A 26,357-nucleotide genomic window follows, 5' to 3' on the forward strand; every position below is an offset into this window, starting at 1 on the left:
AAGATGATGAAGAAGAAGAAGATGAAAAAGAAGCAGAAGAAAAGAGAGTGGGGCAATTATAAAATGTGTATTTCTGTATTTTTTATGTAAATCCCGTATCTCTGTAATTAGGACAATCAATCCATAACAATTACAAACAATTGGTAATACCCTGCCAGAAAAAAGATGTTGATTGTGATTTGCTGTCAACACATGCCACCTGGGAGGTAGTCGATGTACTGGTAATGGTTCCAACATCGTCTGCCAACAGATAGCATGGTGGCATGGCGACCAGAGCATCATCTGTGTGTATCCTTTAATAAGAATTTCTCACAGCCAGAAGGGTCAGTGTGGTGCAAACATGTTAAGGAAGCAGGTAACCATGCACAGAGATGCACTTGTGCTTCCTACAGGCAAATGAGAGCTTGAAAGGGGTCAAATTGTAAGGGCAGCAGTGGCGGATAGTATAGCTACCACAGCACAGATAGAGGGCTTGTGAGCCGAGACGTGTCAACACAAACTGTTGCGAATCAGTTATTAGAAGTGGGACTAGGAGCAGACACAATGCAAGGCCTTCTTCCACTGAAAATCACAGTATTGACATGCACAGCTCGGCTGATGCCACCACAGGATCACTCGGAATATCACATGTGATGGTCATTTGCACGGACGATGTACCGTATTTACTCGAATATAAGCCGCACTCGAATCTAAGCCGCAACTGAAAAATGAGACTCGAAATCAAGGGAAAAAAAATTTCACGAATCTAAGCCGCACCTGATATTTGAGACTCGAAATTCAAGGGGAGAGAAAAGTTTTAGACCGCACCTCGAAGTTGAAACAAAGTTGGTTCATTGTAACACGAGACACAATTTAGGTCAAATGGATGAAGATAAAGCTACAGTAGTTTGGTTCGAGTCATAATCTTAACAGTTAAGCTTTGCCAAATAGCCATTGCTATGTGTCAGGTGCTCCATCCGTATTTATACGCGTACTCTTCCTTTTTCAGGTGCTTCGTCTGGTTTGAGTTGATTGCTTATTTTGCTTTGATCTGATAAGTGCCGTTCTCTTCGTTATAGGTGTTTACGTCACTCTAAGCTGAAAATGCATTATTGTATTGTGTCATGCATTTTTTGCCACATTCTGTTTGCAGCTCATGGTCTCGCGGTAGCGTTCTCGCTTCCCGAGCACGGGGTCCCGGGTTCGATTCCCGGTGGGGTCAGGGATTTTTCCTGCCTCGAGATGACTGGGTGTTGTGTCATATTCATCATCATCATTCATCCCCATTACGGTCGGAGGAAGTCAATGGCAAACCACCTCCACTAGGACCTTGCCTAGTAAGGCGCCGCGGGTCTCCCGCATCGCTCCCCTACGCTCTGTAAAGGAGTATGGGACTCACCATCACCATTCTGATAATGAGTGTTTATGACCTGTCACCGCTCGCGGACCGAGCGAGGTGGCGCAGTGGTTAGACACTGTACTCGCATTCGGGAGGACGACGGTTCAATCCCGCGTCCGGCCATCCTGATTTAGGTTTTCCGTGATTTCCCTAAATCGCTCCAGGCAAATGCCGGGATGGTTCCTTTCAAAGGGCACGGCCGCCTTCCTTCACCGTCCTTCCCTAATCCGATGAGACCGATGACCTCGCTGTCTGGTCTGCTTCCCCAAAACCAACCAACCAACCGCTCGCGGCATGGCTTGCTTTTGTGTGTACTACTGCCGCTTGCAATTAAAAAGGAGAGGAATTGTCTCATTAGCAAAACAATGGCAAGACACTGCTATTTGTTGTTACTTACACTGCTGCTTTCTTTGATAATGATCAACAGGAACCAAATAATAGACTGTGTATGATAGATGATGTTCTGAACGAGAGTTTAGCGAAAATTTTTCTCCATTTGAAAATCTTTGCAGACGCTTCTTTAGTACATTACATTCTGCACAGAAATTAGAGTAACCTTATATTTAAAAATCTAGTCAGTTGCTGTGCTTCATTTCTGACAGTATGACTATTGAGCATGTCCACCCCCCCCCCCCCCCCCCCCCGGTAGATGAGTGGTCAGTGCGACAGACTGTCAATCCAATGGGCCCGGGTTAGATTCCTTGCTGGGTCCAGATTTTCTCCGCTCAGGGACTGGGTGTTGTGTTGTCCTAATCCTCATCATTTCATCCCCATCGATGTGCAAGTCGTCGAAGTGGCATCAAATCGAAAGACTTGCACCAGGCGAGTGGTCTACCTGACGGGAGGCTCTCGTCACACGACATTATTATTATTACTATCGCGCATAAGAATAACACAAATATAAACATGACTCGATATGTATGTTGTTTCATGAATGAGATTTTCACTCTGCAGCGGAGTGTGCGCTGATATGAAACTTCGTGGCACATTAAAACTGTGTGCCCGACCGAGACTCGAACTCGGGACCTCGCCTTTCGTGGGCAAGTGCTCTACCAACAGAGCTACCGAAGCACGACTCACGCCCGGTACCCACAGCTTTACTTCTGTAAAGTTTGGAAGATAGGAGACGAGATACTGGCAGAAGTAAAGCTGTGGGTACCGGGTGTGCATCGTGCTTCGGTAGCTCAGTTGGTAGAGCACTTGCCCGCGAAGGGCAAAGGTCCCAAGTTCGAGTCTTGGTCGGGCACACAGTTTTAATCTGCCAGGAAGTTTCATGTTGTTTCATGTTTGCTGTTGTCTCACTCTAGTTTCATAGTTTATTAGGCGACAGGATTTATATGAGATAGCAGCAAACACGAAAGAACACACGGCATAATGTTTACATTCTTCTACCTTTTCTTTTAATTTATTTACTGATGCAGACGGTTTTGGCGCCAGTATTTATTTTTGTGCCTGCAAAGCACGCCTGTGTAGCGGTGCATATATTCGACGGCAGAAGTTAGTTGTGGCAGCACCTACCAACATTTTTCAGAATTTCCGCTTACTTTGCACTCGATTCTAAGCCGCAGGTGGTTTTTTGGATTACAAAAACCGGAAAAAAAGTGCGGCTTGGATTCGAGGAAATACGGTAGACCTGGTCACTGCTGTCTTGTAGAATGCATTTGTCCAAGACACATTGGCCCCATCCTAGGCATTATGGAGTGCGATAAGCTACCACTCTCGTTAACCTCAGGTGTTTCTGGGAGGGAAACCAGTGCTCGGTACATGCAGAATGCTGTTAGACCCATTCTTTTGACGTTCTTCCAACAGGAAGGTGATGTGTTGTTCCAAGAGATAATACTCACCCGTGACTTCCCGTCAAACTTGACGTGCTCTGCAAGGCATGCACCAACTCACCTGGCCAGCATGATCTTTAGACTTGTCTCCAGTCGAGCACGTGCGGTATGTGAAGGAACAAAAAGTGACTCGTGCTACTCGTCAGTAGACAAATCTTACAGAACTACATGAGCAGGTGAGTTATAATGTATCCCAGGGCAGTATTCTCCATCTGTAAGAGCGAGGGGATGCCAAGCTCAGCACCTGCATTGCCGACCTCCGAGACTACACTACATACTAACGTGTGTTTCAGCATGGGTCGATACTTGATATGTCAAAACCACTAGAGCTATTGATCTGTAAATGTAATCATTTCATTTACTACATATGCACTATTGTAAAAATAAATGTCGAGAGAATTGGAAACCTCCAAAATGGTGTGCTAAAGTTTTTCCGCCAGTACAATTGGCACACATGACATAGCCCACAGCTGTCACAGTGGGTTCAATTAATATATCAGGTCGCAGGGAAACCCAGCTGAACAACCCCCCCCCCCCCCCCCCCCCAATGCATAATGCTGACCCCACCTGTCTGTATCTGTGGCACAGTATGTGTTCCGAGCAGCCATTCGTCTGGACAAGAGGTATCCGGACACGACCATCGACCTACTGTAATGAGAAATCAGTCAACCGCGCAACATGTTTCCCTCAAACTTTGATCCAATTCAATGATCCCATTCCAATGAAATAATAACTGAGTTGCACCAGTATAGGAAAACATAGGGTCATATGCTGTGTGGGATGTTCCTTGCTGTGTTTGATGAATGTTTGGATGAGGGGACTTCATGCAGTAATTACAATGCTGTGATGTACAGATTTGCAATTACTAACCTGTCTATTATCAGTACAATTCTCCTCTCTGGATCTTCTTTCTTCCTTGGACTTCATCTCTGGTGCAGTCTGTCCCATACCGGGGATAAAATTCTTGCTTACCTAGGTTCAACAAGCTACAAAAAATTGAAAACTCCCCCATATAAAATTGTCTAAAATTTCACTTCAACAGTTACATCACATGTTAACGAAATTGTGGACAACTCAATGTCTACTCCTTAACAAACTTTAGGGAGGACTCTCCAAAGGAACTCATTGTTTTTTTATAATGTAGCCCATGATAACGCTCTTCCACCTGGTGTGCAAGATGTATGAGACAGGCAAAATACCCTCAGACTTCAATGGAGAATATAATGATTCCATTTTCAAAGAAAGCAGGTGAGAGCACTATTAAACTATCAGTTTAATAAGTCATGGTTGCAAAATACTAACATGAATTCTGTACACAAGAATGGAAGAACTGGTATAAGCCAGCCTTGGGGAAGATCAGTTTAGATTCTAGCGAAATGCAGGAACTCGCATAACAACACTGACCCTACAATTTCTTTCAGAAGACAGGTTAAGGAAAGGCACACCTATGTTTAAAGCATTTGTAGACATAGCAAAAGCTTCTTACAATGTTCACTGCAACATTCTCTTCAAAATTGTGAAGACAGCAGAGAGCAAAAGGCTACTTACAACTTGTACAGAAACAAGATGACAGTTATGAGAGTCAAGGGGCATGAAAGGAAGACAGTGGTTGACAAGGTAGTGAGGCAGGGTTGTAGCCTATCCCCAATGTTATTTAATCTGTATATTGAGCAAGCAGTATAGGAAACCGAAGAAAAATCTCAAGTATGAATTAAAGTCCAGCAAGAAGCAGTGAAAACATTCAGGTTGGATCATGACACTGTAATTCTGTCAGAGACAGCAAAGGATTTTGAACAGCAGCTGAATAGAATGGGCAGTATCTTGAAAGGAGGATATAAGATGAACATCGACAAAACAATACAAGGATAATGGAATGTAGTTGAATTATATCAGGTACTGCTGAGGGAATTACATTAAGAAATGAGACACTCAGTGTATTACCAGGTCTACAACTTTGCTTCCACCATTTTTTCCCGAAGTTCGGGGCTTTATTGTGAAAAACTTACATGATATGTAAATATGATTACAGTATTGCCGATATCTGGCCACTACATTCTCCCATCTTTTGGATAGCATACAAATCCTGAGGAGGAAGAACTGGGTGTCTTTTGTGGGGATCCATGAAGCGATTCAATTTTGCACTTGTTCATATGATCAGAAGTACTGATCAGCCAGACTGTATGCCACTGATCGAAAAAGGTGGTATTCAGAGAGAGCAGCATATGGAGAATGCAGCGGGAGGGATAGGACTTCTCATTTCAACGTTTTCATGTATATTTTGATGGGTTTTGCGAAGTGAGGTCGAGCACTGACCTGCTGCAAAATTACCTTTATGTGTCTATTGCTGTATTGTGACTGTGTGTATTTCAGTGCTGGGCTCAAATGCATCAATAGCTTTCAATAATGATGTCCTGTGACTGTCTTCATCTGTTTCAGTAGCTATGAAAACATTCTGTCTTCCACCGCCATGCCGGTCTTTGACATCAAAATCACCGTTCTTAAGGCACTGCAAACATTCTCTGAATGTTCTTCCACTAATTGTTCCCTCACCACTGGTCTTACCCAGCATTTTAAGAGCCACAGCCACAGATTTCTTCATGTTAAAGCAGAAAATTAAAATTTCCCGCAAATGGCGAGAAATAGGTACGTTAGTTGACGTACTTCATCGAGAATAGCCTTATGATGCAATTGCAAATCGACTAATATTTTTATGACATTATGTTTACAGATGCCTAAGCTTATTGTATTACACATGTGACCAACCACCCGAACCCCACTTGCCGCTACAGCCGTCTATTGCAAAACGGCAGAAGCAAAGTTGTAGACCTAATAGATGAGATTTGCTATTTGGACAGCAAAATAACTGATGATGGATGAAGTAGAGAGGATATAAAATGTAGACTGGCAATGGCCAGAAAAGAGTTTCTGAAGAAGAGAAGTTTGTTAACACTGAATATAGATTTAAGTGTCAGGAAGTACTTTCTGAAAGTATTTGTATGGAGTGTAGCCATCTATGGAAGTTAAACATGGATGATAAATAGTTTGTACAAGAAGATAATAGAAGCCTTTGAAATGTAGTGCTACAGAAAAATGCTGAAGATTACATGGGTAGATCTTGTTACTTAAGAAGAGATACTGACTAGAAATGAGGAGGAAAGAAATTCATGGTACAACCTTACTAGAAGAAGGGATCGGTTGACAGAACACATTCTGAAGCATAAATGGATCACCAATTTAGTACTGGAGGGAAGTGTGGGAGGTAAAAATCATAGAGGGAGACCAAGATACGAATACAGTATGCAGACTCAGAAGGATGTAGGTTGCGGTAGGTACTGGGAGATGAAGAGGCTTGCACAGGTTAGAGTAGCATGGAGAGCTGCATCAAACCAATCTCTGGACTGAAGACCACAACAATCAGAACAACAACAACAACAACAACAACAACAGGCCACTATCAAGATGTGCAGTACTGCATGGCTGCTCCCTTCTTGCAGGAACACTACTTCCATTATAATTGTTAACATGAACTTACCAGAAGTGATATGTTACACATGAATAGTGTGCTATGAAACAGACCACACCAACATCATACTCCATCATCAAATCCACCTATCCTGCCTTACATAGCGGACATTGTCTCATGTGGTGTGAACGTCCATCATCCTGTCACTTCTACATCTGCATCTACATATACATCCATACTCTGCAAGCCACCTGACGTTGTGTGGTGGAGGGTACCTTGAGTACCCCTATTGTTGGACTTTCTCTATCTCTTCTATCAACCCTATCTGGTACGGATCCCACACTGCTGAGCAGTATTCAAGCAGTGGGCGAACAAGCGTACTGTAACCTACTTCCTTTGTTTTCAGATTGCATTTCCTTAGGATTCTTCCAATGAATCTCAGTCTGGCATCTGCTTTACTGACGATCAACTTTATATGATCATTCAATTTTAAATCACTCCTAATGCCTACTTCCAGATAATTTATCGAATTCACTGCTTCCAGTTGCTGACCTGCTATTTTGTAGCTAAATGATAAGGGATCTATCTTTCTATCTATTCACAGCACATTACACTTGTCTACATTGAGATTCAATTGCCATTCCCTGCACCATGCATCAATTCGCTGCAGATCCTCTTGCATTCCAGTAAAATTTTCCATTGTTACAACCTCTCGATACACTACAGCATCATCCCCAAAAAGCCTCAGTGAACTTCTGATATCATCCACAAGGTCATTTATGTATATTGTGAATAGCAATGGTCCTACGACACTCCCCTGTGGCACACCTGAAATCACTCTTACTTCGGAAGACTTCTCTCCATTGAGAATGACATTCTGCGTTCTGTTATCTAGGAACTCTTCAATCCAATCACACAATTGGTCTGATAGACCATATGCTCTTACTTTGTTCATTAAACGACTGTGGGGAACTGTATCGAATGCCTTGTGGACATCAAGAAACACGGCATCTACCTGTGAACCCGTGTCTATGGCCCTCTGAGTCTCGTAGATGAATAGCGTGAGCTGGGTTTCACACGATCGTCTTTTTCGAAACCCATGCTGATTCCTACAGAGTAGATTTCTAGTCTCCAGAAAAGTCATTATACTCGAAGATAATACGTGTTCCAAAATTCTACAACTGATCGACGTTAGAGATATAGGTCTATAGTTCTGCACATCTGTTTGACATCCCTTCTTGAAAACGGGGATGACCTGTGCCATTTTCCAATCCTTTGGAACACTACGCTCTTCTAGAGACCTATGGTACACCGCTGCAAGAAGGGGGGCAAGTTCCTTCGCGTACTCTGTGTAAAATCGAACTGGTATCCCATCAGGTCCAGCGGTCTTTCCTCTTTTGAGTGATTTTAATTGTTTCTCTATCCCTCTGTCGTCTATTTCGATATCTACCATTTTGTCATCTGTGCGACAATCTCGAGAAGGAACTACAGTACAGTCTTCCTCTGTGAAACAGCTTTGGAAAAAGACATTTAGTATTTCAGCCTTTAGTCTGTCATCCTCTGTTTCAGTACCATTTTGGTCACAGAGTGTCTGGACATTTTGTTTTGATCCACCTACCGCTTTGACATAAGACCAAAATTTCTTAAGATTTTCTGCAAAGTCAGTACACAGAACTTTATTTTCGAATTCATTGAACGCCTCTCGCATAGCCCTCCTCACACTACATTTCGCTTCGCATAATTTTTGTTTGTCTGCAAGGCTTTGGCTATGTTTATGTTTGCTGTGAAGTTCCCTTTGCTTCTGCAGTAGTTTTCTAACTCGGTTGTTGTACCACGGTGGCTCTTTTCCATCTCTTACGATCTTGCTTGGCACATACTCATCTAATGCATATTGTACGAAGGTTTTGAACTTTGTCCACTGATCCTCAACACTATCTGAACTTGAGACAAAACTTTTGTGTTGAGCCATCAGGTACACTTTATTGTGGTTTCACTGTCCTTCAACAACTTTCCCCAGGTGCTCGCAGCAGCAGCATTCTTCAGTAATGTGCCAGCTTTGCCATTTTCAAGGTGTCAATTCCCACCCATAACAATATGTCCTTTGTCACCACAGTCACTACAGTGGATTTCCCTATTTGTGACCCGTATCATTGCTAGAATGATTCCCCAGTCATCTGATCCACTTAGATGTTTTCCTTACCACACCACATGCCTGCAACACTGCCGAACGGTATTCAATCTTACTGTGGGTAGTGATTGTAATGTTTCAGTTTACCAGTGTATTTGCTGCAAAAGAATCAAGTTGCTTACCTGGAAATTAAGGGTGCATACATGGACTTAGCAAATGTCATGGGATAGGCTCTTAATATTGCTTGGGGCCTCTTCTGGGCCTGTAAACTGCAGTGAGATCCCATGGAAGTGAGTCTACAAGTTCCTGGTATTCCTCTGGAAGCAGATGACACCAAATTGTTTGTAGGGCACCAGCCACTTCTGGTCTGTTCATGTGTGCAGGATTCACAAAAATGAGCCTGCTTTCCATTACATTCCAGTTATGCTTGATGAGGTTCAATCCGGGCTGGCCATCTAAGTCTTACAACTTCCCCTGCACATTCCTGGAACCATTCCTGGGCAGCATGGGAGTGATGTGGTAATGCATTCTCATCTTGAAACACTGCAGAACCATCAGGATGTTGGAGGGCTAAAAATGGGTGGAGATGGTCCTCAAACTCGACATGCCGCAGACCATTCAAAGTCCCTTGCAGAACAACTATGGGGAAGGGGGGGGGGGGCGTTCTGTACCAGGAAAATCCATCCCAGAGCACAACAATCAATACTCTCAGAATTATCAAGGAAATGTATGAAGACTATGAATGCCAAGCACTACATAATGGAGAACTAACAGAGCCTTTCAAAGTTAATTTGGGAGTACGACAACACTATTTCTTTTGGTGTTGGACCATGTGATGAAGAGAGTGATGGGGGAACGGAAGAGACGTGTACAATGGGGGATGCCGGATAGGCTCAATGATCTAGATTTTGCAGACGACATTTGCTTAAGGGGAGCCGGAGGTGGTCAAATCCAAAAAATTATGATTTTCTTTTTTTTTTTTGCTACCGAAAATTAATTGGAACATTCCTCTTTAATGTAAACTTTGAATTATTGTTCCACTCGCCCTGGAAGTGGAGTTATTACCATTTTCCCCCACGCCTGCAGAGGAAATGGGCGGGTGCTGAATGCATCTAACACCCTCTCGTGACTTCCTGGCAAACTGCTTGGGATTTTCTCGGCCTGTTATGCATACAGCGCCTTATGTTACGCATACAGCGAGTGTGCAAGGGTTGGCTACATTGTTTTCTGTGACAAATGAAGCACTAAGAGTGCGGAACATCGTCTCTTTGCTGTTTACCGTTTCGAATTAGTTCAGCATTGCGCCTGTTGTTGGTAGTATTATACTTCTTGTGTAAAGCATTGTTCTGGTTACGATGCCACATTTTAGTAACCGTGTATGTAAGAAGAGGAAGAATGTAGGAAAAAGAAAATTAACACTAATACCAAGTTGCGATACTACAATTACTGAAACAGTGCGTTCTTCTGCTAAGCAACACATGGTCGGCCATAGCCTTGTGACGTCTTCTAGCAAGAAGCTGACTGGTGGAAGTGACAGATTTTGTGAATATGTTAGTGACAGTGATGATATTCTTCATGACTTGTTACACAAATGTCTAGACGGAAAGACGCAGAATCCTAATGAGAGCATAAACAATTTGATTTGGAAAGTGATTCCTAAAAGGGTGTTTGTAATCATAAAAACACTGCACTTTGGCGTTTATGATGCAATAGCAACCTACAACCAAGTGTAGGTGTGAAGTTCTGAAGGCATTACGATTTACAGCTGGGGTGAACACTCTACGAGCATTAAGAAATATTGACAGAGAAAGGATAAGAGGAGCAGAAAGAAGAGAAAGGCATATGAAGTATGATGGAACAACAGGCCAGAAAAGAAGACAGAAGAGGAAGTTTTTTGATGATGAAGAAGAAGACCCTGATAATCCATCCTACAGTGCAAGAATGTATTGAGAAACTTTGATAGCCATTTCCCGTAAATTAGAATTTTTCGAATATAAGGAACATTTTCTCAAAATCCACTCAAGCTAGAGAGATGAAATTTTTATACAGCACTCCTAGTGGTCAAACTTACATTGTAGCACAGCCATTTGGCAATATGTTCAGTAATTTCATTTCAGTTTAATTATAAAGCAATTATTTGTAAAAAAATTTGGGTCATTAATAAAAAAAATAATTGGAAGGAAACTAGTAAAGATACTCGAAAATCCCTCTGTCATAACTGCAATACTAAACCACTCTATATCTAAAAAAAAATTCAAATTTTTCTATTTGGTAGTTTATTCATAAATGTTCCTCAAACTTAGTGATTTTAACATGGGCAGCATAGGCACCTACGGCTCCCCTTAATGGCACAGTGATATCGAGACATCGAAGAGAAATAGGCCAGGTTACAGAGAGCGGCGGAAGTTGCAGTCCTCAAGATAAATGTTCACAAAACCCAAAATTCGACTATCACAAATAGGCTGGCCATTAATGGGGAGGACGTAGAACAGGTCCTATCTTTTCTCTATCTCGGAAGTATAGTCACAACTACAGGAGGCGCTGAGGACGACGTCCATAGTCACATCTGCAAAGAAAATGGTGCATTTGTACAACTGTACCCTGTCTGGAGAAATAGAAACAGCTCAAAGAAGACCAAACTCCGGCTTTTCAATAGCAATGTGAAGGCTGTTCTGTTGTATGGTTGTGAAACTCGGAAGGTGACTAACCACATCAAAAACCAGCTCCAAGTTTTTATCAACCGCTGTCTCCAGTGTATTTTAAATGTGAGACGGCCAGATATAATGACAAATGAAGATCTTTGGAGGGAGAGAAATCAGTAACCAATCAATAGACAAATCAAAGAAAGAAAATGGAACTGAAGTGGGCGTACATTGAGGAAACCAGATGGAGCTATTGAAAGAATGGCACCGGGTTGGAACCCTCGAGGAGTTAGAAAACGTGGTCGTCCAAAAGAGATGTGGCAAAGGACAATTGAGAGAGATGCTGCAGAGGATGGGAAAACCTTGAGTGAAGTGAAGAGACTTGCTAGAAATCGTACCAGGTTGAGGAATTTCATCACAGCTCTAAGCGAAGATCGTAACAAAGACATCCCTACCTCGGACCACACCTTCTCGACAGGTGGGATCCACTGATTTGTGTGCTCTGTGCTACATACAGTGCGTCCCCTCGGCACGGTGCAGCTGAAATTGTGATTCATCCGACCGTATCAAGTTATTCCATCACTCCAGTGCCCACCCCTGACGACTGGTGACAAATGCAAGCCATCGTGATCAATGACGCCGGTTTAACAGTGGCAACTGTGTGCAACGTCGGCTCCCATACCCCATGGAATCCGTGTTCCTATGGAATGGCCACTGAAAGACGTGTCTAGCACATCCTGTGTTGAATTGAACTGAGATTTGTTGCACTGTTGGCCTATCACCAATACTGACAATACGTCTCAGATGCCACCGGTCACGGTCATCAAGGGTTGCTGGACAGCTGGTAGTTTATCTGTAGTGGACTGTGACACCCTCATTTGACCATTCACAATACATGCTGGACACGGTCGAACATGTCAAACCAAATTCCTGCACTACTAATTCTCACCCGTCAGCCATCGACCACTGTACTCCGTTCGAATGGCGTCAACTCACGATGATGTCACATTTTACACAAATCACTTGCACGACTACTCAGTCACTTCCCAGAAGGTCTCCTATACAACTGCAGCTGGCACATAGTGTGTGTGGTGCGCATCCAACACTATAACCCTCTGTGCCTTACTATTGCATAATATTTGCTAAGTCAGCGTACTTTTCATCAAATTTTCCTTCTTTCAAAAACAAGGTTATCAGTATCTCAATTAAGGAATGTAAATACTACACTCATGCTCATAAATTAAGGATAATGATGATACATGGTGAAACAACGCTCTGGTGGGCAGTTTGTGGGTTTAAATCACTTCGGGGTATGCGTTCATCGCATGATGGTGCTGGCAGCAGTCCACATACATAGAGGTGTGTTGGTGCATGTCAGAGTACAGCGAAGCAAGTAAATGTGCAGACGTTTTCAGACGTGATAACGGTGACTGTGGGTTGAAAATGACTCAAAGAATGCATATTGATGACGTTATGAGGTGTAGGACACTAGAGTGACTGGAGGCTGATCAAACACAGCAGGTTGTAGCACGGGCCCTCCATGTGCCACAAAGTGCAATCTCAAGATTACGCCAATGATTCCAGCAGGCAGGAAATGTGTCCAGGTGCTACAGTACGGGACGTCCACAGTTTACGACGACGTCCACAGTGTACAACGCCACAAGATGACCGATATCTCACCATCAGTGCCCGCAGATGGCCACGGAGTACTGCAGGTAGCCTCGCTCGGGACCTTACCGCAGCCACTGGAACAGTTGTCTCCAGACACACAGTCTACAGATGACTGAACAGACACGGTTCATTCGCCCGCAGTCCTGCAAGATGCATTCCACTGACCCCTGGTCATAGGAGAGCCCATAAAGCCTTGTGTCAAGAACACAGTACACGCTCATTGGAACCGTGGTCCCAGGTTATGTTCACGGACGAGTCCAGGTATAGTCTGAACAGTGATTCTCACTGGGCTTTCATCTGGCATGAACCAGGAACCAAATACCAATCTCTTAATGTCCTTGAAAGGGACCTGTATGGAAGTCATGGTTTGATGGTGTGGGGTGGGATTGTGATTGGTGCACGTACACCCCTGCATGTTGTAACAGGTCAGGTGTATCGGGACGCCATTTTGCACCAATATGTCCGCCTTTTCAGGGGTGCAGTGGGTACCATCTTCCTCCTGATGGATGATAACACACGGCCCCACCGAGCTGCCATCGAGGAGGTGTACCTTGAAATAGAAGATGTCAGGTGAACGGAGTAGCCTGCCTGTTCTCCAGACCTAAACCCCATCGAGCACGTCTGGGATGCTCTCGGTCGACGTATTGCTGCACATCTCCAATCCCCTACGACACTTCTGGAGCTCCAGCAGGCATTGGTGCAAGATTGTGAGGCTATACCCTAGCAGCTGCTCGACTACCTGATCCAATGCCAACCCGTTGTGTGACATGTGTACGTGTGTATGGTGATCATATCCCCTATTGATGTCGGGGTACATGCGCTGGAAACAGTGGGGTTTTGTAGCACATGTCTTTTGGGACAGTTTTCTCAACTTATCAGCAATACCATAGATTTACAGATGTGTGTTGTATGTGTTCCCTATGTTCCTATGCTATTAGCACCAGTTTTCTGTAGTGCCACGTTGCGTGGCACGACATTCTGCAATTATCCTTAATTTATGAGCATGAGTGCAATACAAGAACAAAGTATTACATACAACTCTAAACTAAAAAGTGTACATTTTGAATAATATTGTCATTAATGTGAGGGTCATTCAGAAAGTAAAGAACAGTTGAGCACCACGCCTGGCACTGACCCTGCACAACTGCAATCACAAGTGTGCCAGTTAGTTCCTGACCCATCACAGTGTGAGCCAAGTTTTGCTGCCTAGCAGTCACACTTCTTCAGTCTGTACCCTTTTGAAATGGTGGCGTGTGTCAAAAATTCTGCCAAATGGGAAGTTGTTGTGACTCGCCGATCATTCAAAGTGCTGCTGCGCAATTACGTGCGTCCTCTACATGCGGCGCTGTCTGCCAGTCATGCAGCAGCCGTGCCACCTAAGTGGCCAGCCAGCCAGCGGCCGCTAGACTTGGACTCAGTGCTCATTAGAATAATACAGTGATTGAGGTAGTGGATTTTTCCTTTTCATCGTTGGCCCACAGGTTTCCATGGCTACTTTAGAGCAACTATTGCAAGGGCTCATTGAACAGCAAACGCTTCTCACATCGGCGAGTCACAACAGAAGTGACATTCATCTGATCAGCTTGGAGTTATTGCTAAGTAGAGAAACAATCAATTCAGTGGCTACTGTGAAACTATTCAATGAATTTGGTGCACTGCTCAAAATGAGAAATGTGAAATATTGTCAGCAAAGCGTATGTGATTTACGACATTGTGTGGCCCTGTGCACAAGCACGAACACAGCAAGAACTTCGACGTCTTAAGTGGAAAATTTTTGGACATCCTCCTTACAGCTCTTACTCTCCTTACAGCTCTGACTTGACACCAAGACATTTTCACTTATTTCCAAAACTAAATGAATTTTTGGGTGTAAGGCCGGTATTACACTATCAAATTTCTTTGTCAAATATCTTTGTCCAGTATCTTTGTCAAAGATATTTGATGGTGTAATAGGGAACTTTGTCAAATGTCATCCAATATTTGATCAAATCTAGGGCCTCGCTGTAGGTATGATCAAAGAAGTCGCTTGTCTTCTGTTCACTGCGATGTGACATGTTACCACAAGGAGCACTAGCATCGCTGCAGCATTCTGTCGTCTGTAGTGTTTTTATAAACAGTGTCGGTAAATACAATTGGTGTGTGGTGACAACTACAAAATTAATAGAGATGTATGAAGGTGATGAGGCACTTTACAATGTGAGGCACGCTAAATACAAAAATATATTAAGAAGATTGGAAACCTGATCTGATCTGATCTGATCTGACCTAACCTAACCTAACCTAACCCTCTCCTGTAGCAAGGATACACTTCATTGAGCACATACAGAAATGTATACTCATCCATTATTAAATAATTGATGTACGACTTGACATCCTCCACTATAAGCTCAGGTAACAAGTTTTGTAGAATGCTTTTATCGTGTCGTCGTAAAAACCACGGCTTCACCCAGGTGTATGTCCTTTTTTTCCCCCACTTCTCTTCCACATGTGCACACAGTGCAATTGTGGTACATGCAACTGCTGCGGTTAATAACAAGTTGTTGTTGTCAGCCATCTTGAACTTTGACGAAAAATATGATGAGTGTAATACCCCTTCTAGCACTACGTCAAAGATCTTTGTCAAATATATTTGACGGAATATTTGATCACATCTTTGACAAAGAAATTTGATAGAGTAATACCAGCCTTAAGCACATCTCAAACAAGCACTGAGATTGTGGCTCATGTCTTGTACTCTACCACCAAAGACTTGTCGTACTCCTCTACCACCAGACACGGGAACTGAAAAATTAGCCCCACATTGCAATAAGTGCTTTGACAGCAATACATTGAGACATAGAGTAAGGTAATGCGACTTTGTGAATAAAGTTCTGAGTTGATATCTTTTGTTTTTATTCAGTCATGTCAAAACATTCTTTACTTTCTAAATAAGATACCGTAATATGGCATTGGAACTGGTTGAACAAATAAAATAAAATTTAAACAGCTGAAGGTGTTTTGATTTTACATTTTATATCAAAACAGTTGAGCTCCTGCAACTATCTTGTATGAAGATGGGCTTACAGTTCTTTACTTTCTGTACTAGATTTTAATATTTTTTAGAAAACGCGTTAAAAAAAAAATTAAGGGGTGTTGTTGGTACACTTGCCGACTGTTTTTTTCTATATAATCATCATCCTACTCAATGCCTGTCGTGAGCCGTGGTAAGAGCTTTTTAATGCCCTCCTCGAAGAACTCTCTCACCTGCTCCTCCAGACTTCAGAACCTTTGCACCTGTTTGTCAGTTGAAAATTTAATTCCCCTCGTGTGTGCCTTCAGCGAGGTGAAAAGATGATAACCTAAAGTTCCCAAGTCAGGGGAATACTGCAGGTGGTTCAAAACATGCCAACCAAATGAGTCCAAGAGAGCCTCTGTGGCTAAGCCTGTGTGAAGATTGCACTGTCATGCAATGAGCACACTCCTCTTGTTATCATTCTCATCCTTTCATTTTGAATGCTCCTTTTGAATCTCTTTAGAGTCTCACTAAATCACTGTGCATTGGCAGTCTCCCACCGATGCACAAATTTGACCAGAATGAACAAAATTGTGCCTTTTCAGTCCCAAACCACAGATGCCATGATTTTTTGCCCTAAATTGTTGTTTTGAAAATTTTTAGTAAATGGGAAATTTGTGTGACACCAGTATGATGGCCAGTTGTTTGTTTCAGGTGTGTAATGAGCCACCACATTTCATCTCCAGTCGTGGCAGAGCCTAGAACATCCTCAGCTTCTAATTCGAGTGGCTCAAGAAACTCGCAGGTGCTAATGACCCAACTTTTCTTGTCCTGCTCTGTCAGCTGTTTTGGGATACATCTTGTGACAGTTGATGGTATCCCAGCATTTCTATGAGTGTCTCATATGACAGAGAACTGGAGAGTTGTGGGAATATTGTAGAAATTTCATCCACTGTCAATCGGCTGTTTTCATGAACAGTTTCCTCAATTTTTTGCACCAACTCGTCAGTCAAAATGGAAAGTGTTTCACTCTTCTGCTCAACATGAACATTTGTTCTGCCACCACTAAACTCCCTACACCACTTAAACACACATTTTCTGTTCATGACATCTTTGCCGTGATCTGCTTTAATTCGCAAGGACTGGAAAGTAGCACAGGTCACACCAATATTCAACAAAGGAAATAGGAGTACCCCTTGAATTGCAGACCCATATCACTGACCTCAATTTGCAGTAGGATTTTGGAGCATATACTGTATTCGAACATTATGAATCACCTTGATGAAAATGACTTATTGATACATAACCAACAGAAAATATCATTTTTGTGCAACACAGCTAGCTCTTTATTCCCGTGAAGTAATGAGTGTTGTCAACAAGGGATCTCAGATCGATTCCATATTCCTAGATTTCCAGAAGGCTTTTGACACCGTTCCTCACAAGCGACTATTAATCAAATTCCGTGCATATGGAGTATCATATCAGTTGTGTGACTGGATTCGTGATTTCCTCTCAGAGAGGTCACAGTTCGTAGTGACAGACTGTAAATCATCGAGTAGAACAGAAGTGATATCTGGCATTCCGCAAGGTAGTGTCATAGGCCCTCTGCTGTTCCTGATTTACATAAATGATCTAGGTGATAATCTGAGCAGCCCCCTTAGATTGTTTGCAGATGACACTGTAATTTACCGTCTAGTAAAATCATTAGACGATCAATTCCAATTACAAAATGATCTAGAGAGAATTTCTGTACGATGCGAAAAGTGACAATTGGCACTAAACAAAGAAAAGTGTGAGGTCATCCACACGGGTACTAAAAGAAATTCGATAAATTTTGGGTATATGATAAATCGCACAAATCTAAGGGCTGTCAATTCAACTAAATAGCTAGGAATTACAATTACTAGAAACTTAAATTGGAAAGACCACATAGATAATCTTGTGGGGAAGGCGAAACAAAGACTGCACTTTGTTGGCAGAACACTTGGGGAGAAGATGCGACAAACCCACTAAAGAGGCAGCCTACATTACACTTGTCCTTCCTCTGCTGTAATATTGCTGTGCGGTACAGGATCCTTACCAGGTACGATTGACGGAGGACATCGAAAAGTGCAAAGAAGGGCAGCTCATTTCGTGTTATCGCGCAACAGAGGTGAGAGTGTCACTGATATGATACGTGAGTTGGGGTGGGTGACAATCACTTAAACAAAGGCGGTTTTCTTTGCGGAAAGATCTATTTACGAAATTTCAATCACCAACTTTCTCTTCTGAACACGTAAATATTTTGTTGACACCCACCTACGTAGGGAGAAATCATCATCATAATAAAATAAGAGAAATCAGAGCTCGAATGGAAAGATTTAGGTGTTCCTTTTTCCCACGCGCCATTCAAGAGTGGAACGGTACAGAAGCAGTACGAAAATGGTTCGATGAACCCTCTGCCAGGCACTTCAGTGTGAATTGCAAAGTAACCATGTAGATGTAGACCATTCAGTGTTGCCAGCCTGCAGAAAACAAAAAACCACAGCCCATTGCAGTCACAGAACACTTATTTTCTGAACATGCCTCATATATTAGAAAAGTTGCAGTAGCATAAAAACTTCTTTTTTTGTGCTGGTTCATCATTATGGTTCAGTGCTGAAAGTGTTAACAGCAGTGAGACAAGGAGCAGGAAGAGATGCACTCACTGTCCGCCGTGGGGTAAGTCCTGCCCCATGATGCGGTCGTGGGGGCGCAGCAGCCCCGTGTAGACGGCGAAGTTTGCGGGCGAACCCGAGAGAGGTTGAACGTTCACTCCCCACTTCGCGGGGTCCAGTCTGAAGGCCTCCAGTGCACGCTTCTGGACCAGCGACTCTATCATGTCGATGACTTCTGCTCCTCCGTAATACCTGCAGGTAATTCACACGGTAATATTATTGGCTATATCACACCGGAGCTGTGCGACGAAGCAACGGGTTTCACATGCTGCATGCTGAATATGATGTTCCACACTCAACACAAGGACTGTGTCTGAGTGTTGTGCAAGAACGTTCCACACAAAAGTAACTTACGTTTAATAAACAGCAATTCTGAATCAGTTCAATCGATATTACAGGGTGGTGAGTTTGTTTCATCAAAATCAAAACATTTTCCTGAGAATCCCAGGTTTTCCCATGTTAAAATTGCAAATTTCACTTAACTTATTTTAATTGTATGTGAGCAGGTTTTGTTTTCATTGTTTTCATGGTCAAAAATGAAATAGTTTTAGTTTCCAAGCTCAGGTAGAATTTACAGTTTTATCAATAATTGTGTAAATTATAAGCTCTTGCTGCCCCTGGAAACTGGGAATGGGACACTGCGAGTAAGTCGACAAAGAATTACTTTGAACTGAAATTAGTAAATAAGAACTAAAGTGTGTATTACTGAATGCTGACCCTTGAAACATGCAAGTTTCAATATGGATCCAATTTATATTTTGCATAAAATAAAAAAATTCTAATGTTATTTTGATCAAATGACACATTCACAGCTAAGTGCAAATTATCGTCAGCACGTTATACATCACACTTGCAATTGTGCAGTGGAAAAGCAGTCAGGGAGCCTGACAAAACATGAACGATGTAGATTCCCGAGGTAGGCTAGCATGAGGGAGATATTGTCAGGTATTAAAAAAGTTCTAAGCACTTGTTCACCTTTCATTTCGTAACTCCGTAACATTGACTTAGAACATTTGTTTTCAGTGACAAGTAGTTAGACTATCCCTTTACTCTATCACAATTCCCTGACTTTTGCAGTAAGTTCTATTTCCCCCAGAATTTCCATTTTTCCAGGTTTTCCAGGAAAATTGCTGTCCTGTATTAACTCTAATACTGATATTTTACAATCAGAAAGGTCACCTGACACCTCTCCTTTCTTTGCTTCATGTGAAACTTCACCTCCACAGATTCGTCTGTCGGTGCAGGTCCTCATACTGCCACTGAATAGTTCAATTTTGTTTGGATGTTGTATACTCACAGTGTTTCAACAAATACAACACTGCCTTCATACACAGCCACTCTGAAGAAAGCAACATAGTTGAATTCCATGACTACACGACTGATAAAATATATAGAAATTCCTACAAGTCTACACATACATGGAGATTATAATTAAAGTTCCAGTTTCAAGAGACTGTGAAAAAAGAACCACTGCTGAGAATGATGTCTAATTTGAGTGGAATATGCTTGAAGAAAGGGAAAATGTCAGGGAAACAAAAAAATTTTACGAAAATTTTTCCAACTAAATGGTCATTTAAGTAACATAACTTAAACAAGTTATCACAACTTATAAGAAAAGGAGAATTTTCTGCAAGCAGTCTGGACAGAGAACTGAGGGAAAGACTCATAAAATGTTTTGTATTGAGTGGTCTTCTGTATGGCACTGAAACAAGGACTTTGAGGAAGAAAGACAGAAAGGCTGGAGGCTTTTGAGATGTGGACATGGTGGAGGATGGACAGAGTAAAAAATGAAGAGGTACTGAGAAGAGTGGGAGAGAAAAGGCAGTTACTAGATGTAATAAAGAGAAGAAAAAGAAATTGGATTGGGCATATATTAAGAAAGAATGATGGACTGATAAAAACAGTTTTAGAAGGTTATGTAGAAGGGAAAAGGAAGTGAGGAAGGAAGATATTTCAGATACTGGATGACATGATGGATGGTACAACATACAGCAGCCATAAGAAGGAAGCAATGGATCGCAGAATGTAGAGAGGGGCAAAGGACCTGCTAATATAGCAGAAAACTGATGATGAAACAAATTTGGCTACAAATGACAGATGAATTACAATACGACAGCTACAGTGTGGGTTGCACATTAAACCAATCATTATGTGCAATATGCATGACCACCAAGTTTGTCATTCAACCGTGTGGCACAGTCAGTTAGGTATGTTCATCACCCATGGCAGTCATATCGTATTGATTGAAAAAATCAGTTTTTAATTACCCTGATGCCAAAAACTGCATAAAAAGCAATAATGAAATTACGAGGGCTGTTCAATAAAGAATGATCATAATTTTTTTTGGCAACATACCTTTACTCATCCTCATAATTTTGATGGTCCTTCTCAAAGTAGTCTCCCATAAATGCGATGCACTTGTCCCAGCATTTCTGCCAGTCTAAGAATAAATGCTGGAAACAATTTTTTGAGAGGTCCTTTAAAATCGCCTCCACAGCTTTCACCACTGCTTCTGATGATTGATGACTCCCACGAAGGCCTTTCTTCATGTTAGGGAATAGAAAAAAGTGACATGGAGCTAAATACGGACTACAGGGAGGCTGAGGGATGCACTTCACAACGATTTTTGCAAGATATCCAGGAACAACATTGGCAGTATGTGGCCGTGCATTATCGTGGTTGAAGCATCCACCCTGCTTCACGGAAATGTGGTCTTTTGCGCCTGACATGGACTTGCAATGTTTTCAGGACATCTCTGTAGTATTGTCCAGTTACTGATGCATGTACAGGTACAACATGCTGATAAACCATTCCACGAATATTGAAGAATGAGATGACCATAACTTTCCCAGCAGAAGCAACCACTTTTGCTTTTTTAGGGGTTGGTGATGAAGGAGATTTCCATACTGAGCTTTGCTATTTGCTCTCAGGCTCAAAATGCTGTAGTCAAATTTCATCAGCAGTGATTACATTTGAAAGAAACTCCAGATCTTCCTGTAACATCAACTTTTACTGCATGCAGACCTGCATGCGAATGTCCTTTTGTTTGGGAATCAACAATCTTGGAACTCATTGCGCACAAACACGTGTAATTTTTCTGTCACCAGCATGTGGGTGGCACCCAATGAAATGTTCAGTATTTCAGAAAGTGATCTTAAGGCAATTCATTGATCTTCACTCACAATGACAGCAGCAGTGTTGATGTTTTCTTCTGTAAGAGCAGTAAGTGGAGCACTGGGTCCAACTTCCTCTGAAATTGATTGTCTCCCCTCTTTAAACATTTTAAACCACCTCTGAGTTGTGCAGTAGGGAAGAACAGACTCTCCATAGCCCTCCTGTAACATTGTATAAGCCTCAGCTGAAGATCTGTTGAGACAAAAGCAGAATTTCAAAGCCGCATATTGTTCCTCGCGTGTTACCTCCATTGCAGTGGTAGGCGGTACTGAACATCTCTGACCTTGCCTCCCTCTCACAGGCGGGAACCAGGAGTCCCAACAATGAAACTGCTATGGCGTGCTTGTTGCATTGTTGCACATTAAGCTAACAGAATATCATACGATTAAATTACGACCATAAAAAATTATGATCATTCTTTTTTGAACAGCCCTCATAGTTTATAACCATCTTGAGACTGCTGCAAGACATGTTCAATATGCTGTCCACCATTTTCTGCCATAAGTTTTCTGAAAACTGAGAAATGGCATGTTCCCCAGCAGATCAAAGCATCCCAGAGGTCACAATCAGAAATATGTAGCACAATCTGTGCCTTCAATTCGGCTGTGTTCAAAAATGTAGCACTGAACACAGCATCTTTCAGGTAACACCACACAGTGATCTGAACGAGCAAGCTAAAGTGAAATGATGGCTGATAATTCTAGCATTTCTGAAACGCTTCTGCAGTAGCCTCTTCACTGGCTGTGCAATGTGTGAAGGATCACCATCTCACATAAAAATGACCCCACCTATTCTTCCCCACTGTCAGAAGGTTGGAATGACATTTGTGCCCAAATGACTCTCATACTGTTTCCCAGTTATGGTACAGGAAAGAGTACCTTCAGGACTATCTCCTCTAAAAAGTACAGCCCTACAATGAACAAGCCATCACTCTCACAATACGGTCAGCTTCAAAGAATGAAGTGGTATATGTTGATGTGCATGCAAATATTCTATTGCCCATATTCTGAAATTCTGCATATTGACATGTCCTTCGAGGCAGAAATGGGCACTGTCTGTCCACGGAGCATTCCATGGCCATTCACTGTCCACTTCCATGTGACCATGAAATTCTAGAGCAAATGTCTGTCTGATTGGCGAGTCAGCATTCAGCAATTCCTGAACATAGGTAAGATCCTCAGACTTCAAGAAGAATATAACAATTCCAATCCCAAAGAAAGCAGGCGTTGACAGAAGTGAAAATTACCGTACTATCAGTTTCATACACCACAGCTGCAAAACACTAACATGAATTCTTTACACACGAATGGAAAAACTGGTAGAAGCCAACCTTGAGGAAGATCAGTTTGGATTCCGTAAAAATGTTGGAACACGTGAGGCTACAACTTATCTTAGAAAATAGATTAAGAAAAGGCAAACCTATGTTTCTAGCATTTGTAGACTTAGAGAAAGCTTTTCACAATGTTGACTGGAATACTCTCTTTCAAATTCTGAAGGTGGCCGGGGTAAAATACAGGGAGCGAAAGGCTATTTACAATTTGTACAGATAGCAGATGGCCGTTATAAGAGTCGAGGGGCATGAAAGGGAAGCAGAGGTTGGGAAGGGAGTGAGACAGGGTTATAGCCTCTCCCTGATGTTATTCAATCTGTATATTGAGCAACCGGTAAAGGAAACAAAAAAATTCGGAGTAGGAACTAAAATCCATGGAGAAGAAATAAAAACTTTGAGATTTGTCAACAACATAGTAATTCTGTCAGAGAGAACAAAGGACCTGGAAGAGCAGCTGAACGGAATGGACAGTGTCTTGAAAGATGAACCTCAACAAAAGCAAAATGAGGATAATGGGATGTAGCGAAATTAAGTCGGGTGATGCTGGGGGAATTAGATTAGGAAATGAGACGCTTAAAGTAGTAAAGAAGTTTTTCTATTTGGGGAGCAAAATAACTTGATGATGGTCGAAGTAGAGAGGATATAAAATGTAGACTGGCAATGGCAAGGAAAGCGTTTCTGAAGAACAGAAATTTGTTAACATCGAGTATAGATTCAAGTGTCAGGAAGTCGTTTCTGAAAGTATTTGTATGGAGTGTAGCCATGTATGGAAGTGAAACGTGGACAATAAATAGTTTGGACAAGAAGAGAATAGAAGCTTTCGAAATGTGGTGCTACAGAAGAATGCTGAAGATTAGATGGGTAGATCACATAACTAATGAGGAGGCATTGAGAAGCATTGGGGAGGAGTTTGTGGCACACCTTGATTAGAAGAAGGGATCGGTTGGTAGGACATGTTCTGAGGCATGAAGGGATCACCAATTTAGTATTGGAGGGCAGTGTTGAGGGTAAAAATCATAGAGGGAGACCACGAGATGAATACACTAAACAGATTCAGAACAATGAAGGGTGCAGTAGGTACTGGGAGATGAAGAAGCTTGCACAGGATAGAGTAGCATTGTTAGCTGCATCAAACCAGTCTCTGGACTGAAGACCACAACAACAAGAAGTAGTTTTACATGTACAGCAATGCAGAATGTTTCGTAGAATTTTATGCATGTGTTCACAGGTATGTCCAAAGTTTGGGTAATTCTCCATGCACTTCAAGTTTGCACACCACCGCTCAACCCCTCCTGCAATGCTATGGCCATAGGTTTGACTGACGTTGGATCAACTGCTTTCCTTTGTACATCTACATCTATAATCTGCAATTCACAATGAGGTGCATATCAAAAACTCTTCCATCTGGTGAGCAAGATACATCAGATGGGTGAAATACCCTCAGACTTCAAGAAGAATATAATAACTCCAATTTCAAAGAAAGCAGGTGCTGATGAGTGTGAAAATTACTGAACTATCAGTTTAATAAGTCACAGTTACAAAATACTAAAACAAATCCTTTGCAGGAGAATGGAAAAAAGCAGTAGAAGCCGACCTCAGGGAATATCAGTTTGGATTCCGTAGAAATGTTTGAACACATGAGGCAATACTGACCCTATGACTTATCTTGGAAGATACGTTAAGGAAAGGCAAACCTACATTTACAACAATTGTAGACTTGGAGAAAGCTTTAGACAATGTTGACTGGAAAGCTCTCTTTCAAATTCTGAAGGAGGTCAGGGTAAAGAACAGGGAGTGAAAGGCTATTTACAATTTTTACAGAAACTAGATGGCAGTTAGAAGAGTCAGAGGCACAAAAGGGAAGCAGTGGTAGAGAAGGGAGTGAGACATGGTTGTAGCCTATCCCCAATGTCATTCAATCTATTTCTGAGCTAACAGTAAAGGAAGCAAAGGAAAAATTTTGGAGTAGGAATTAAAGTCCAGGGAGAAGATAGGAATTGTAATTATGTCAGAAACACCGAAGGACTTGGAAGAGCAGCTGAACGGAATGGACAGTGTCTTGAAAGCAGTAAATAAGATGAACATCAACAAAAGCAAAATGAGGATAATGGAATGTAGTTGAATTAAATCAGGTGAATTAGATTAGGAAATGAGATGCTTAAAGTAGTAGATGAGTTTGGCTATTGGACAGCAAAATAACTGACGATGATCAGAATAGAGAGGATATCAAATGTAGACTGGCAATGGTCAGTAAAGCGTTTCTGAAGAAGAGGAGTTTGTTAACATTGAATATAGATTTAAGTGTCAGGAAGTACTTTCTGAAAGTATCTGTATGGAGCATAGCCATGGATGGAAGTTAAACATGGACGATAAACAGTTAATACAAGAATATAATAGAAGCCTTTGAAATATAGTGCTACAGGAGAATGCTAAAGGTTACATGGGTAGATCTTGTAAGTTCTGCAGAGATACTGACTAGAATTGAGGAGGCAAGAAATTCATGGCACAGCCTTACTAGAAGATGGGATTGGTTGACAAAACACATTCTGAAACATCAAGGGATCACCAATTTAGTACTGGAGGGAAGAGAGTGTGTGTGTGTGTGTGTGTGTGTGTGTGTGTGTGTGTGCAGGGGGGGGGGGGGGGGTAAAATCATAGAGGAAAACCAAGAGATGAATGCAGTAGGCAGATTCAAAAGGATGTAGGTTGCAGCAGTTACTCAGAGATGAAAAGGTTCGCACAAGATATAGTAGCAAGGAGAGCTGCATCAAACCAGTCTTCGGACTGGGCCACAACAACAACAATAACAACAACAACAACAACAATAATTGTAAATGAGAATGTCACAGTGTACCTTGAATTCACTCACATTATAAAAGACAAATACCACTAAGCATTAAATGCAGTGACATGAAAGTGTTAGAATCCCAAGTCTAGGTTTCTGCTACATATTTGGTTATGACAATGACAACACATGTTGTATGAACTTTATATGTGACTGTGGTTTTGTCAGTATAAATATTTAACACACTAGAAAATGTTCATAAC

General features: G+C 42.0%; 1 protein-coding gene across 1 annotated transcript in view; it reads right to left on the reverse strand.

The window, feature by feature from the left end:
- LOC124553359 (serine hydroxymethyltransferase, mitochondrial-like) overlaps positions 1-26,357 on the reverse strand; it is a 190,280-nt gene that overhangs the window by 142,968 nt on the left and 20,955 nt on the right. Inside the window, exon 4 of the mRNA XM_047127232.1 lies at positions 18,797-18,997. Within this exon, the coding sequence (XP_046983188.1) occupies positions 18,797-18,997 (201 nt within the window). The remainder of the gene's footprint in view (positions 1-18,796; positions 18,998-26,357) is intronic.

This window comes from Schistocerca americana, chromosome 11 (genome assembly GCF_021461395.2).
Source record: "Schistocerca americana isolate TAMUIC-IGC-003095 chromosome 11, iqSchAmer2.1, whole genome shotgun sequence".
Taxonomy (NCBI): domain Eukaryota; kingdom Metazoa; phylum Arthropoda; class Insecta; order Orthoptera; family Acrididae; genus Schistocerca; species Schistocerca americana.